The sequence below is a fragment of the Leptodactylus fuscus genome, chromosome 6 (genome assembly GCF_031893055.1).
Source record: "Leptodactylus fuscus isolate aLepFus1 chromosome 6, aLepFus1.hap2, whole genome shotgun sequence".
Classification (NCBI taxonomy): domain Eukaryota; kingdom Metazoa; phylum Chordata; class Amphibia; order Anura; family Leptodactylidae; genus Leptodactylus; species Leptodactylus fuscus.
Window position 1 is genome coordinate 139,430,702 of NC_134270.1, and position 17,994 is coordinate 139,448,695.

At 42.9% G+C, this 17,994-nt stretch overlaps 1 protein-coding gene across 2 annotated transcripts in view; it reads right to left on the bottom strand.

Moving 5' to 3' along the window:
- Positions 1–9,383, bottom strand: part of ST6GALNAC2 (ST6 N-acetylgalactosaminide alpha-2,6-sialyltransferase 2) — a 61,184-nt gene extending 51,801 nt beyond the window's left edge. For both annotated transcript variants that reach the window (XM_075277356.1, XM_075277355.1), the window contains exon 1: positions 9,040–9,383. In XM_075277356.1, coding sequence (XP_075133457.1) covers positions 9,040–9,140 — 101 coding nt within the window. In that variant the 5' untranslated portion in view covers positions 9,141–9,383. The remainder of the gene's footprint in view (positions 1–9,039) is intronic.
- Positions 9,384–17,994: the final 8,611 nt, after the last annotated feature.

Sequence of the window (17,994 nt, forward strand, 5' to 3'; positions counted from 1 at the left end):
ACCAGGTATCACATCAGTATATTACACAGAACCAGGTATCACATCAGTATATTACACAGAACCAGGTATCACATCAGTATATTACACAGAACCAGATATCACATCAGTATATTACACAGAACCAGATATCACATCGTATATTACACTGAACCAGGTATCACATCAGTATGTTACACAGAACTAGGTACCACATCAGCATATTACACAGAACTAGGTACCACATCAGTATATTACACAGAACCAGGTACCACATCAGTATATTACACAGAACCAGTTATCACATCATTACATTACACAGAACCAGGTATCACATCAGTATATTACACAGAACCAGGTATCACATCAGTATATTACACAGAACCAGGTACCACATCAGTATATTACACAGAACCAGGTACCACATCAGTATATTACACAGAACCAGGTACCATATCAGTATATTACACAGAACCAGGTACCACATCAGTATATTACACAGAACCAGGTACCACATCAGTATATTACACACACCAGATATCACATCAGTATATTACACAGAACCAGGGATCACATCAGTATATTACACAGAACCAGATATCACATCAGTATATTACACAGAACCAGGTACCATATCAGTATATTACACAGGACAAGGTATCACATCAGTATATTGTACAGAACCAGATATCACATCAGTATATTACACAGAAGCAGGTATCACATCAGTATATTACACATAACCAGGTATCACATCAGTATATTACACAGAACCAGATACCACATCAGTATATTACACAGAACCAGGTATCACATCAGTATATTACACAGAACCAGGTATCACATCAGTATATTACACAGAACCAGGTATCACATCAGTATATTACACAGAACCAGGGATCACATCAGTATATTACACAGAACCAGGTATCACATCAGTATATTACACAGAACCAGGTATCACATCAGTATATTATACAGAACCAGATACCACATCAGTATATTACACAGAACCAGGTATCACATCAGTATATTACACAGAACCAGATATCACATCAGCAAATTACACAGAAACAGGCATCACATCAGTATATTACACAGAACCAGGTATCACATCAGTATATTACACAGAACCAGGTATCACATCAGTATATTACACAGAACCAGATATCACATCAGTATATTACACAGAACCAGATATCATATCGTATATTACACAGAACCAGGTATCACATCAGTATGTTACACAGAACTAGGTACCACATCAGCATATTACACAGAACTAGGTACCACATCAGTATATTACACAGAACCAGGTACCACATCAGTATATTACACAGAACCAGTTATCACATCATTACATTACACAGAACCAGGTATCACATCAGTATATTACACAGAACCAGGTATCACATCAGTATATTACACAGAACCAGGTACCACATCAGTATATTACACAGAACCAGGTACCACATCAGTATATTACACAGAACCAGGTACCACATCAGTATATTACACAGAACCAGGTACCATATCAGTATATTACACAGAACCAGGTACCACATCAGTATATTACACACACCAGATATCACATCAGTATATTACACAGAACCAGGGATCACATCAGTATATTACACAGAACCAGATATCACATCAGTATATTACACAGAACCAGGTACCATATCAGTATATTACACAGAACCAGGTATCACATCAGTATATTACACAGAACCAGGTATCACATCAGTATATTACACAGAACCAGGTACCATATCAGTATATTACACAGGACAAGGTATCACATCAGTATATTTCACAGAACCAGGTATCACATTAGTATATTACACAGAACCAGGTATCACATCAGTATATTACACAGAACCAGGTATCACATCAGTATATTACACAGAACCAGGTATCACATCAGTATATTACACAGAACCAGGTATCACATCAGTATATTACACAGAACCAGGTACCATATCAGTATACTACACAGGACCAGGTATCACATCAGTATATTGTACAGAACCAGATATCACATCAGTATATTACACAGAACCAGGTATCACATCAGTATATTACACAGAACCAGGGATTACATCAGTATATTACACAGAACCAGATACCACATCAGTATATTACACAGAACCAGGTATCACATCAGTATATTACACAGAACCAGGGATCACATCAGTATATTACACAGAACTAGGTACCATATCAGTATATTACACAGGTCCAGGTGTCACATCAGTATATTACACAGAACCAGATATCACATCAGTATATTACACAGAACCAGATATCACATCAGCAAATTACACAGAACCAGGCATCACATCAGTATATTACACAGAACCAGGTATCACATCAGTATATTACACAGAACCAGGGATCACATCAGTATATTACACAGAACCAGGTATCACATCAGTATATTACACAGAACCAGGTATCACATCAGTATATTATACAGAACCAGATACCACATCAGTATATTACACAGAACCAGGTATCACATCAGTATATTACACAGAACCAGATATCACATCAGCAAATTACACAGAACCAGGCATCATATCAGTATATTACACAGAACCAGGTATCACATCAGTATATTACACAGAACCAGGTATCACATCAGTATATTACACAGAACCAGATATCACATCAGTATATTACACAGAACCAGATATCACATCGTATATTACACAGAACCAGGTATCACATCAGTATGTTACACAGAACTAGGTACCACATCAGCATATTACACAGAACTAGGTACCACATCAGTATATTACACAGAACCAGGTACCACATCAGTATATTACACAGAACCAGTTATCACATTATTACATTACACAGAACCAGGTATCACATCAGTATATTACACAGAACCAGGTATCACATCAGTATATTACACAGAACCAGGTACCACATCAGTATATTACACAGAACCAGGTATCACATCAGTATATTACACAGAACCAGGTACCACGTCAATATATTACACAGGTCCAGGTATCACATCAGTATATTACACAGAACTAGGTATCACATCAGTATATTACACAGAACCAGGGATCACATCAGTATATTACACAGAACTAGGTATCACATCAGTATATTACACAGAACCAGGTATCACATCAGTATATTACACAGAACCAGATATCACATCAGTATATTATACAGAACCAGATACCACATCAGTATATTACACAGAACCAGGTATCACATCAGTATATTACACAGAAGCAGATATCAGCGGTACATTGAAGAATGGAGAAACGAAATAAATAACTCCAAGAAACTCACCGTGTACCAATCCCTACAAAGGGACTACACCATGGCCACCTACCTGGAGAGAATACGCCACCCCAAGCACAGACAGACCCTGAGCCGATACAGACTGAGCGCCCACAACCTAGAGATAGAGACGGGGCGATACAGACAGACGTACAAGCCACGGGAGAAGAGACTATGCCAGCACTGTGACCAGGGGGTCCTAGAAGACGAGACCCACTTCCTGCTACACTGCACCAAATACTCAGCTGTGAGGGCCGTCTACTACCAAAGACTCTCTGCCCACATCCCAGACTTCATATCTGCAGACGAGAAGAGGAAACTCTACATCCTACTGGGAGAAGAAGAGGCCACTGTGGAGATCGCTGCCCAATACGTGTCCAGCTGTCACCATACCAGAGGAAGATGAGACTCCATGGACTGTTATATTTATCCCAATACACCCGCCCCACCCACCCCCACCCACCCCCACCTCCCCATATAGCAGTCACCAACGAAGAGGAAGATGAGACTCCATGGACTGTTATAACCGAACCCCCCCCCCATACCCACCACCCACCCAACCCAACTCCCCCCACCCACCCACCCACTTTACTAGCTTTGGCAATGCCAAATACCTATTCGGACGTGCCAATAAAGCATTTTTTGATTTGATTTGATTTGATATCACATCAGTATATTACACAGAACCAGATACCACATCAGTATATTACACAAAACCAGGTATCACATCAGTATACTACACAGAACCAGGTATCACATCAGTATATTATACAGAACCAGATACCACATCAGTATATTACACAGAACCAGGTACCACATCAGTATTTTACACAGAACCAGGTATCACATCAGTATATTACACAGAACCAGGTACCATATCAGTATATTACACAGAACCAGATATCACATCAGTATATTACACAGAACCAGGTATCACATCAGTATATTACACAGAACCAGGTATCACATCAGTATATTACACAGAACCAGGTATCACATCAGTATATTACACAGAACCAGGGATCACATCAGTATATTACACAGAACCAGATATCACATCGTATATTACACAGAACCAGGTATCACATCAGTATATTACACAGAACTAGGTACCACATCAGCATATTACACAGAACTAGGTACCACATCAGTACACAGAACCAGGTATCACATCAGTATATTACACAGAACCAGGTACCACATCAGTATATTACACAGAACCAGGTACCACATCAGTATATTACACAGAACCAGTTATCACATCATTACATTACACACACCAGATATCACATCAGCAAATTACACAGAACCAGGTATCACATCAGTATATTACACAGAACCAGGTATCACATCAGTATATTACACAGAACCAGGGATCACATCAGTATATTACACAGAACCAGGCATCACATCAGTATATTACACAGAACCAGGTATCACATCAGTATATTACACAGAACCAGGGATCACATCAGTATATTACACAGAACCAGATATCACATCAGTACATTACACAGAACCAGATATCACATCAGTACATTACACAGAACCAGATATCACATCAGTATATTACACAGAACCAGGTATCACATCAGTATATTACACAGGACTAGGTATCACATTAGTACAGTATATTACATAGATCCAATATCACATCAGTATATTACACAGGACTAGGTATCACATTAGTACAGTATATTACATAGATCCAATATCACATCAGTATATTACACTGAAGTAGATATCACATCAGTATATTACACAGAACCAGGTACCACATCAGTATATTACACAGAACCAGGTACCACATCAATATATTACACAGAACCAGATATCACATCAGTATATTACACAGAACCAGATATCACATCAGTATATTACACAGAACCAGATATCACATCAGTATATTACACAGAACCAGATATCACATCAGTATATTACACAGAACCAGGTACCACATCAGTATATTTCACAGAACCAGGTACCACATCAGTATATTACACAGAACCAGGTACCACATCAGTATATTACACAGAACCAGATACCACATCAGTATATTACACAGAACCAGGTATCACATCAGTATATTACACAGAAGCAGATATCACATCAGTATATTACACAGAACCAGATATCACATCAGCAAATTACACAGAACCAGGCATCACATCAGTATATTACACAGAACTAGGTATCACATTGGTATATTACAACAGTGTTGTGATATAAGTGTTAAATAATAATAGTATTTTTATGTAAACGAACAGTTTAATCATATTCAGTACAACCCCAGCACCATGTGTTTATGGGACAGACTAGTAACACCTCCTGCCACTACCATGTTGATATACCGCTTATGTACTCACGTGTTATACTACTCTATATTATGATACAGTATAAGGCTCAGGGCCTGTAATAACATGTAACGTTATGTCTTTTACTTCTACGCACATTCATTTCTTATGGAAAGTGCTTGCTCACTTCACAGGTAAATACATGTAATCCTGACATTAGTGCCCTTTTTACACTTTCCAAGGTAACTTGAGCATGACAATGGATTGTAAAGGGTTGCTGTTTACCCGATACTAGTGTCTGAATGTATACATAGGCAATTACCACGACTAAAGCTGGATATACACAACAGAGTTGGATACAGGAGGCGGCTTGTCACCTGGAATCTACTGTAGCTAGGCAGTGTGCAGCGGCAGGGAGTCAGTGTACAGTACTATGAAGCCCCTAGGGGTCTGCAGAAATACATCCAGCAACATGCCCTATTTTTTCTGTCAGATATATACAGAAAAAAATATCTGTATACCCCCATGAAATCGGAGGTAGATCCATAAAGATGTTTACAGGTGACCCACTATGACTTTTTCACATTAAATGACAGGTCCAGCCAACCATCTAATATGTACGGGACCTCCTGACTCCCCAATGGCAGATGTCGGGGAAATTAAGATTCGGGTAGTTGGATGGTAATTACCCAATCTTTTCATTCTTGGTAAGATAAGCTGCTGCCAGACACATCTGGTGCTAACTATGTCCACAATCAGGACTCATGCACGGCTATACCATGCAGTCATCTGGCAGCTTGTACACATAAGGGCTCGCTCACATCTGCGCCCGTTCTCCGTTCATACAGGTTTCCATTTCCTGCACAAAACAGAGGCAGGAGACGGAAACCTGTAGGACTCTTTCATACCCATTCATTTGAAAATCGGACACAGAGTTGGTCATGCAGTACTCTGTGTCTGGTTTAAAAAAAAACGGTTTCGCGGCGGAGAGCATAAAACGCTCACTGCCGCTCACGGTCGGACCCGGTCTGACAGCTTTCCGTCTTCTGCATGCATGCAGAAGACGGAAAGCTGAGAACGGAGACCCGAACGCTAATGTGAACCTAGCGTAAGATAGATATCCGCTGAACGTCTTCCAACCACCCAGTCACATGCTTGTTCAGCTTGGATGAGTTGTATGTATTCTTAACCGGAAAAGGGAAGTTAGACCCGGTTCACATTTGTGTTCGGGTTCGGGCAACCCCCGAATGGAAATGTAATCTGCATAAAAAAGCGGTTACCTTAGGAAACCCACAGACCCCATAGACTATAATGGGGTCTGTGTGGTTTCCGCATGAAAAATGAGGCAAGAAAAGTGCTGCTTGCATCGCTTTTCTCTCCACATTCATGTGGAGAGGGGAACGTAATCCCTGAACGTAGATGTTAACCAAGCCTAAGCTGCCGCCAGTCATCTCTGGTACCCTGGTCATGTCTTATGTATTTGAGAACCAAAGGATCTGGCATATTGAAATCCAACTATTTAGTCATCTACATCTGTACACATTAGATGGTCGTTCCATTAACATATATGTGTATAGGTAACACGTCTGTCTCTAGGTATCTATCTCCACCTTTCATTTACATACAGACACATTTACTACAGTTATGTTTCTAGGATATTTTTTTAGTTTTTTTTTTTGCCAGGACATAAAAACATAAACCCTACTCTTTTCTATGATAGGTCCTTCTCTGACTGTACCAATTGTTTAGGTCCCATAGAGACAAAGGAGATGGAAAATGGAGGGGAAGAGAATACAGGAAACAATTAGCACAAGAATGGCTTTGTTTAGGGTGGTCTTTAGGTAGGAGAAGTTTACCATGAGTGAGGGACAATATGGGGGGTGGGTGGTGGGACAGGTTGTGATGAGAAAGTTGTATGTAGAGTTTCTGCTAAAATCTAATATTTGTGAGCCAATACTATGAGGACAAAATGGTGACATACTACGCTGCAAGCTATTCCTTCCTTATGGATGGCAGAACATGGATAGATTTACACCATGAACTTCAAGGTTGAGCTCACCAACAAATCAAGATTGGAGAGAATGACAAGCCCTTCCAACCAATTCATCCCAAGTTCACAAGAACCTTGTCGTTTTGCCTAACCCATTCCAACAAAACTCTAAAAATCTTGAAAAATGCAAGTGCCCTGCTACGTAAATACCACAAATGAGCAAAAAACCCAAACTTGAGTAACCAGTCAGAACACTACAAGAGCCAATGTGACAGTGTTGGCCATCAATACAAAACAATCCAAAATGTGAGCACCAGGGGCAAACATCTGGTCTTTGGGATCCATCTGGGCATGACCACCATCAGCAAGAGAATGGGTGACTATGGATAAAATGAAAGCAGCACCCAATGGATATCTGTCGTATACTTTTCACCTTGGTCTAACTCACCCACAGCACACAGAAACTGGGTACGGTATTAGCAAAAACTTTTAAAAGTTTTTTCCAATGCCATGTGAAGTTTCACACATGCCTGAAAAAGGCTTTAACAAGCTGAAACGTTGCGTGGTGTTGGAGTAGAGGAACGTTTTTGTTTGCTATGGTCAACCCTCTCTGGATTCTAAATTGTTCCCACTATGTATACCATGTAGTGACCAGACAGTACTACTACTTGACAATCACAACTTGTAGACTGCTGAGAATGTGTGTGGGCGCAGTAATATATCAGTATGGTATCAGTATAGTGCAAACTGCCTTATCACCTATAGTCCACACAGAGAGGAACTACCAGAAGGAATGGGAAGTAGCTTGGTAAACAGACACAACATATATGACGCCATACACAGAGAAGTCAGCCACATGTGTTTAGCCTCGGACACATGCCACTATCTGGGCATACACTAGGGGACATCAGATGTTTCCCAAAATTGTAGAAAGATTACACTTTCCTAAGACTGGCTTGTGCCTACCATCCTGGAATTGGCCGAAATGACCTGCCAGGTACTAAGGACCCCATGGATTGGTTTGATCGGTCAGTTAGGAACTTTCCTGGCACCAAACATGGAGCAAAAACGAGACGTAAAAAGATCCCAACTACAGTATGGAAGAAGCAGAGCTTGTAGAGGTTTCCTAAGATAGCATCAGGATTAGTGACAAGTTCCTGATCGGTGGGGGTCTAACTATTGGGAAACCCCTTTAACACTTTGCGGCTACCCTATTTCTGCATCACTACTTGAGACAAGATCATGTATTTGTAATGACAAACTCAGCTCTACTACATCTGTCCATCTCAGTTCTGTGATAGTGACATTAACTCTTTCCAGCTACAGTTTAGATACATTTTATGTCCAGCAGTTCCGTTTATCGCCACAGATGATTTATGCCAATGACAAACTGAGTTGTGCTGTATCTCTACCAGTATTAGGATATATTCTGCCCACTATTAGGGATGCTCCCCTCCTTGTCCTTACCTGTTCGCAGTCACCAAGGAAGTGTAGTAGTGCCCATAGAAGACGGCAGACACTGCCAGCCCCACCATCAGGCTCAGGAGTTTAAGCCAACGGAGACGCATTTAGGAAGCGAAGAAAGAATAAGACTCTGGGGACAAGAGGGGGAGTGCAAGCTTGGGGTGGGGGTGATCTCTCCCTTGTTATAGGATTACAGACTATAAAAGTAAATCTTCTCCCGGCTAGATCCTGGATCAAGTCAGCAATCCACCCTCTTGTAAATGAAGTCACCCACAAGTGCAGCAACTCATCCAGGAGCTGAGTGTGGAACAGTAATGTGCTCCCAGCTGGGTGTAGATACTCGCACACACACATACACACTCACTGATCCCTCCCACTCACTTCAGCTGCTGCCCACTGTCACTTGCTACTGTATGGCACACAGCATTGTGCGGCCCCAGGTGTCCACTTCTCCATAGAACTGGGTGGGACCAGAGGAGTATTCCTGCTGTGCCGTTTGTTACAGGAATTAACAAGTTAAAACCAAATGGAACAAGGGTGTATTCACATGGGGCAGAAATTTTTAGAACTGAATCAAAGGGACTTGCACAAATACGTGCACATTTGGAAGACACCCCACGAATCTCCGAATATTTATAATGGGGGGATTAGGAATAACAAGTTCCTCTTCCAGGGATTGTTCTCACTCAGAAAGACATTTCAGTTGTATTATTACTTTAGGATTTGTATATTTTTGCCTTTACCTAATGAGGTTTTTCCATTTCTGAGATTTATGACATATCCACAGGATAGCACCCGACCCCGCTTCATGGCAGTTTGAGAAATGCGTCTGCGTATGCACGGCTTCTTCCATTCACAACAGAGAGTGTGCTTAGGCTCGGCTCACAACTGGAGAATCCGACAAATATCAGTGGAGAAAAAAGTCCTGCACGGAGTTTCCAAACTGAAAGTGGCGGACACCTAGTGAACCCCATTATGGTCAATGGGATCCACTAGAATCTGTGTGTAACCGTTGTTGTAGTGATCCAGCTCTCTATTGTGCAGGTCCCCTGATGGACACCAATGACGGACAGCGCAGCACTAGTGTGACCCTAGCATTAGGCTGCGTTCATATTTGCGCTGAAGTCTCTGTCGGAAGACAAGATCGGCAGATCCCTTTATAGTTAATGGGGTCTGTAGGTAACCACAGCTTTGGCTGTCCATCTGGCTGTTGTTCTGGTCCTCCAATGGACAAAAACAAGGGACAGCTAAACCTATCGTTCCTTGACTATTTTTGAAAAACTGTGCTGAAAAACTCGGCTTATACTCGAGTATATACGGAATTTCCCATATTTCGGCATGAGGTTTTAAGCCAGTAAGATCCGGGAATTTCTTATTGGATTGTGCCCAATAAATATCATAGGTGAAGTTGTTTTCGCAGCTCTGTGCATTATTTATTTCATTTATGATATTAGTACTTTATGATCATGTCCTGCAATAACCTCCAATAAAAAGAAATTATACCCATCGCTTCTCCTGACTTCTCTACCATAGTAAATAATCAGATGCCCCATGAAATTACAATCCTGATGAGCTGAGTTACCCCATGAGTTGTGCTGTTCCTCTGATAATCCTCCTGGAAATTTCTGACAGCTGGATGTTACCATTCCTCTTATAAAAAGGTGTGGAATTGCCACAGTATACTGCCCCCTTAGTGCTTCCACACACGATAATGCCCACTTAGTGACCCCACACACATAGTATACTGCCCCCTTAGTGCTTCACACACAATATACTTCCCCTTAGTGCCTCCACACACAGTATAGTGACCCCAGAGACTATATACTGCTTCATTAGTACCCCCACATATAATACACTGTTACACTTTTGTGCTTTCACATACAGTATAATGCTCCCTTTGTGCCTTCACACACAGTATAATGCCCCCTTAGTGCCTCCATACACAGTGTAATGCCTCCTTTGTGCCTCCATACACAGTATAATGCCCCCTTAGTGCCTCCGTACACAGGGTAATGCCCCCTTTGTGCCTCCACATACAGTATACTGCCCCTTAGTGCCCACTTATAGTATACTGTCCCCTTAGTGTTTCTTCACACAGTATAATACTCCCTTTGTGACCCCACACACAATATAATGCCCCTTGGTGCACCATACTTGCCTGTCACATAAGTCTTCCTTCTGCCACCACCCTCCTGATTACTAATGTTTGGGTCTAGGGAACGCTGACCTTTGGCCCTGAGGAAGCCATCTTGGAGTTGTTTCAGAAGGCGCTGCATGTTACGTTCATACACGCTTGGTTGAAAAGGAAAAGACAGGAGCAAGGAGAGGTGAGTATTATTAGTAAACCTGCTGATTCAATAGTGCAAGTAAAAGGAGGAAACGTTGCAATATACTTCACTAAAGAAAAGTGCCAGTGTCTTTAAAGAGGACCTTTCATCAGATCGGGCACATGCAGTTCTATATACTGCTAGAAAGCTGAAAGGCTTTCCCGATCTGTGCCCCGGGTAAAGAGCTATCGGTCCCAGTACCGTAGCGCTTTACAGTCAGTCAGGAACGTCCTTCTCCACAGCAGCGTCTATCGCACTGCACAGTGTGAGCAGGGAGGAACGCCCCCTCCCCTCCTGATAATACTTGTCTATGGACGAGCACTGTGAGCAGAGGAAGCATAGACGAGTATTATCAGGAGGGGAGGGGGGCGTTCCTCCCCGCTCACACTGTGCAGCGCGATAGGCGCTGCTGGGCAGAAGGGCGTCCCTGGCTAAGTGTCAGAAACGCCCTTCTGACTGTAAAGCGCTACGGTACCAGGACCTATAGCACTTTACCCGGGGCACAGATCAGAAAAGCCAATAGTGCGTTGAATTCAGTGCACTGTCAGCTTTCCAGCAGTATATAAAACTGCCTGTGCCCAATCTGATGAAAGGTCCTCTTTAACTATAACTCTTGTCTTTACTTCTTATCTGTGTGATTTTGGTTTACACTCTATACATAAGCAGATAAGTTTACAAAGAAGTCTATGGAGAGAAGACCTGTCTACAGCATTAAATGGGTCCTTTCTATCAGGAGAAGGCTGGATAGTAATTTCTGATAACTCAGCTGAGCTATGAAAGAGAACTGTCTCTCTATAGTTTAGATGTCTCTCTGCTTCAATGAGCTGTCCTCTTCCTCCCACCTCCCCTCTCCATAGACTTCTATTGTACAGACGTGTTTAGTGGCAGGAGGATGTTTTTTTTTTAATAAACTATATTAAAAAGTTAGTTCCCTTTATCTGCGCTATGGATTCATGGCAGAAATGCATAAAAGTTTACTTACACTTTAATTCCTATTGGCTGTTACCTGTTGAAATAGTATGTAATGCCCCAATGATATAAAACTGTGGCCGTGCATTTAACAGACTTGCTCTTCGGGGTAGTCTTGACAAATTTGTGACTGTTGGTAAGTATGCGGTAAGCAGGGGTCTCCCTTCATCTCTGGGGCTCCAGGTGATTGTGTGGGTTCAGTGGCGGAAACATCAGCCCTGCTATTGTTCTACATTTGCTAGGAGCCTTCACGGTCAGAAGGATGAGCGCTGCATAAAACTTGTGATATGTAATACTGAGAATATGAAAATTTATCTAAAATGCAAACCTAGCCCCAGGTTAACGTGTCAGCAGAAATATTTTACCTATAGTAAAATGAGATGAGACGAATAAGGACATATGGGACAAGAGGAGCCATGCACGACGAGCCCAGACATTGGCAGCAGCACCAGGTAGACATGTCCTCGGTATTCTGCTACCAGCAGTGTATACCTATTAGGATATCAAGTATGACCCTTGTATTTGTTAAGTTTGATTCACTGTCACAAGATGAGCACATAAATAATCTCGCAGAGATCTGTTATCTGTATACAATTAGGTGCCATTCTTGGTCACAGTGACATCCCACAATTCCCTTGGAGCTCGTTCTCTTTTCTTGGCTGTTCTAGGATCACATATTGTTCACACTCTCCCTCCTGCCTACTCCTCTTTTCTTCTATTGACAATGCTCGGGTACCCGGGGAATAATAGTCTTGGACATTCAATGTATTGGCGCCATGGCAATGTCTTAAGATCTGGTTGGATTTCTTCTTAAAGGGGAATGCTACTTAAAAATAAAAAAGTATATACTTACTATTTCATACAGAGCTCACTTTCCTCTTTGCAGTTTTTATATATCACATCTGTCTTTGCAAGTGGCCTAAAATAACAAAAGGCGATTACTCACTCAACTGTCCCCCAGTAATATAGTGCTGTCTCGAGTCCTCCCTGTGTCTGTATACTTGTATATGGGACATGACTGCTACAGCCAATCAGAAACAGCAGCGGTCACATGTCCTGTTATTTGCATTGTAGCTATGTGAGAAGAGTCATGATGCCAGTAATACCTGACCGCTGCAATAACTAATCTATCATTTATAGTTACCTTCTATGATGTCTCCCATAGACAGCCATGGGGAGATAGGAGACTCTGCTCCCTTACTCTCACTCACTCAAAAGCAGCAGCACCATAAAGGATATTATAGAGAAGTCCTGACCAGTACTGAAGTGTTTCAAGCACTTGGGGTGCAACAGAAAACTTACAGGTAGCTACAGCATCATGTCTGTTTCTGTCTTTCTGCTTCTCTCTACTTAGCTCCTCTCTCTTCCATCACCCTTTTCCATAGACTTTTATTGGCACATGTAACCTGATCCCCCTGTGAGCTGACAAGGGAGACCGATACTGATTCTATAGATAAGTCAGAGTAGGAAAAGCGTTTAGGAGGTGAGAGAGGTTGAGAACTGAAAAGGGGAGAAAGAAGCATTTTACTCTGATAAGATATATTACAATTTGTTATATTTGCCTGTACTATTGAAAGGTTAGAACCCATTTAAGGGTGACAGTCATTGTCTTGGAACCATCACACTTTCCTAGGACATTGCATTGTAGTCTGAGGCTGGGCTTTACAAGACATATAGATCTCCATATAGTTAAAGACACAGTGTTTGTCCATGCACTGATCAGTTGGAGTATGCACTCAGCCTATGGACAAGCAACCCTAATACAGTCTTTGTGTCATATTTTATGCATAACTGAAACATATGATCGGATGTCGTGCCACACTTGTCCTTGAGTTATATATGGTATTGCAGTCCAGCCCGTTTTACATATGAGATGAGAAGCAATACCAGGCGTAGTTCAGAGTAACTGGGGGGAATTCTGGAGGGAATCAGCCATCTTTTTCTAATATTATACAACCCCTATAAAGAGTTTTTCCCATCTCAGGATTTCAGCCGCCCTCTTGGCTCCTCTCACCTCCACCTCCTCTTCAATTGTCCCACAGTATGCCCCAGTTTAAACTGGGAGCAAATAGAGGGGCACATTAAAATGGGGCAGCTGGAAGGGACATTAAAATGAGGGCAACTATAGGCAGATATGTCCCCCTTCAGCTACCCCCACAGTTTAATGTCCTCCTCCAGTTGCCCCCAGTTCAATGTCACCCTCCATCTGCCTCCAGTTTAAGGTCCACTCCTCTATCTGTCCCAGTTTAATGTCCCCTCCATCTGCCATCATTTTAATGTCCCCCCTTCAAGTGCCACCAGTTTAATGTCCTCCTTCATCTTCCACCAATGTAATGTCCCCACCTCCATCTGTCCCCAGTTTAATGTCCACCCTTCATCTGACACCAGTTTAATGTCCCCCTTCATTTGCCACTAGCTTAACGTCCCCCTTCCATCTGCCAACAATTTTATGTCCCCCTTCTTTTGCCACCAATTTAATGTCCGCCTCCATCTAGCACCAGTTTAATGCCCCCTCCATCTGCCACAAATTTTATATTCCCCCTCATCTGCCACCAATTTAATGTCTCCCTCCATCTGCCACCAATTTTATGCCCCCCTTTATCTGCCGCCAATTTAATGCCCCCCTCCACCTGCCACCAGTAAAATCCCCCCTCCATCTGCCACCAATTTTATGTTCCCCTTCATCTGCTACCAATTTAATGTCCCCCTCCACCTGCCTCCAGTTTAATGTCCCCCTTCATCTGCCCCCAGATTAATTGTCCCCCTTCATCACCCCCAGTTTAATGTTAGTGACATCATCACATCGCGGCTACAGCTCCTGGAGCCAGGGCATAGGGAGGGGAACAGTGGTGAAGCAAGAGCTATCTGTGGACAGCTTCTGCTTCACAATTGTATTCAACTCATCTTTGTTTTTTCCTGAGCTATAATCTGGGACAGTCCCGCAGAATACTGGACGGTTGGGAGGTATGCTTATAGGGAAACCGTCAGCATTTCCATAGGTATAATAAATATCCTGTGATTTGTAAAACCAATGTCAGAAAATTTCAGCATCTTCCATTTCATAAATGTGCGTGCATTACAAAAGCCTGCCAAAAAGTAAGCAGATGATTTGGGAGAAGTCCATGGATGGGACTAAAATGTCTATATATATTACCAATATAATTGTGGTATGTATTTGCAGAGACATAACCTCACCTATTTTGTGTTACAGCCTTTATTACAGTCCTAAGGTACATTTAAATTTCTGCCATACTTGCAAATTTACACTGAACAAACAAGAATTATGTGAAAAGAGTTTTTGCATAAACCACATTTATCACTTATCAGAGAGGACTGACCTGGCAGAGGTGAGAGGCTTAAACAGGGTTGAGGGGATATCGTCACTCCATAGACTCCAAGACTCCACACACCTAATTGGTGGTCTGTGTCTCACTATGGAGTGACGATATCCCCTCAACCAGTGGCGTAACTAGGAATGGCGGGGCCCCGTGGCGAACTTTTGACATGGGGGCCCCCCGACACCGAAGATCTCAACCGAGTCCCTCTTACGCATTCCTGCGCGCTCTATTATGTTCCATAGTGGCCCCTGCACACAGTATTATACCCAATAGTGGCCCCTGCACACAGTATTATACCCAATAGTGGCCCCTGCACACAGTATTATACCCAATAGTGGCCCCTGCACACAGTATTATACCCAATAGTGGCCCCTGCACACAGTATTATACCCAATAGTGGCCCCTGCACACAGTATTATACCCAATAGTGGCCCCTGCACATAGTATTATACCCAATAGTGGCCCCTGCACACAGTATTATACCCAATAGTGGCCCCTGCACACAGTATTATGTCCCTTAGTGGCCCCTACAGGACTAAATACTGTCACGTCACCCGCTGACCGCTATACCAGGACAAATTGTGGATATAAAATCTGGTCATGTGCATTACAATTTAGTAACTCCATGTGCCTCATATTAATAGCAGTTAACCCCATCATCTCCCTGACATTAACCCCTGTGTGCCTCACCATAAGGGTTACTGATATGTGAGAGACATGGAGGTAATAATAAAGTATCTTCATTATTATTACCCCCATATGTCTCACACATCAGTAACTCTTATGGTGAGGCACACAGGGGTTAATGTCAGGGAGATGATGGGGTTAACTGCTATTAATATGAGGCACATGGAGTTACTAAAACACAAATAATCACCCCATATGCCTGATATTAATAAGTAACCCCAGTATGTACCTGTGTAGCTTTAGTTTCATTTTCCTTCTTCCTCCAGTGCAGGACGGACGGCAGGAGCTCGGCAGGGATAAGCCCCGCCTCCTCCTCTCATTGGTGGGCAGAGGACAGCAGAGAAAGGGAGGGGGGGAGAGGGGGAGCGTCCTGAAGCGCTGAGAGGAGCCAGAGCTGCAGCTCCTGTGTCTCAGCCGTTGCTGCAGCTTCGGGGCCCCCTGTTGGTGGAAAGTATTCCACCACAGGGGGCCCCGATCATTATACTCGGGGGTCCGAAAAGACCTCCGAGAATAATGATAGCAGCGGTAGCAGCTGTCACCGGGCCCCTAATGTCCCGGGCCCTGTGGCAGCTGCTACCGCTGCTATGGTGGTAGTTACGCCACTGCCCTCAACCCTGTCTAAGCCTCTCACCTCTGCCAGGTCAGTCCTCTCTGTGCCAAGCTGATGAGATGCAAGAACATCAAAACAGCTGTCCTTGGCTGAGGGACTACCTGGTATAATCCCAACATCATTGCAAACAAAGGCCTCTGAGAAGGTCGGCATGATGTTAAAGGGAGCGCCCTCTATAAGCTTGCTTGACTGAGACTCTGTCTTCCTAATTACATCATGGAAGATAGACTTGCGCATTCTCAGTAAGCGCCCTCTATTGGTGTGCATGCCTGAGGCACTGGCTTCCTAATTACATCATAGAGGTGAATATTCTTTCCATAGAAATTGCAAGTGAAGGCCCAAGGGAGGCGTGCATACATAACAAATAGTTCTACTCACCTCTCCTGGGTTCCATCAGGGTGTCTGGTGTGACTCCTCATACTTTACGGACTTAAAAAAAAGGTCCAATAGAAGGCCTCAGTGGTCCCCTGGGGATGCCAATGTTAATTTTGAGGCCAGAGGATGGGTATTCGCACTGAATGATGCAATGGAACACAGAAAAGGTGAGTATGACTGCCAATATCATGACTCTTGGACATAGTCACAGGTCCAGGAGGCCCAAAAAGTGTGGGGAGCTACTCCCTGATGGAGCCCAGGAGAGATGAGTATGACTGTTATGTATACTCACCTCTCTTGGGCCTTCACTTATTACAATTTGGGATATGAAGTGATCACAGAGTATAATAGTAGTCTGTGGGTGGCTAACACCAAGAATTTTGAATTCAGCCAAACCCGAAATTTTTGGAAAATTTGTAAGAAACCTGGCTCATTACAAGCTGCTTCATGCATCACTAGTCCCAGCATTCAGAGCCCGGGGATCATACACTTAGGGCTCGTTCACATCTGCGTCGCCCTCTCCGTAGTTCAGGTTTCCGTTTCCTGCCTAAAACAGAGGCAGGAGACGGAAACCTGCAGGAGTCTCTCTCACCCATTCATTTGAATGGGTGAGAGAGATGTCCGGCCGTGTGCAGCGTTGAGCGTTTTGCGC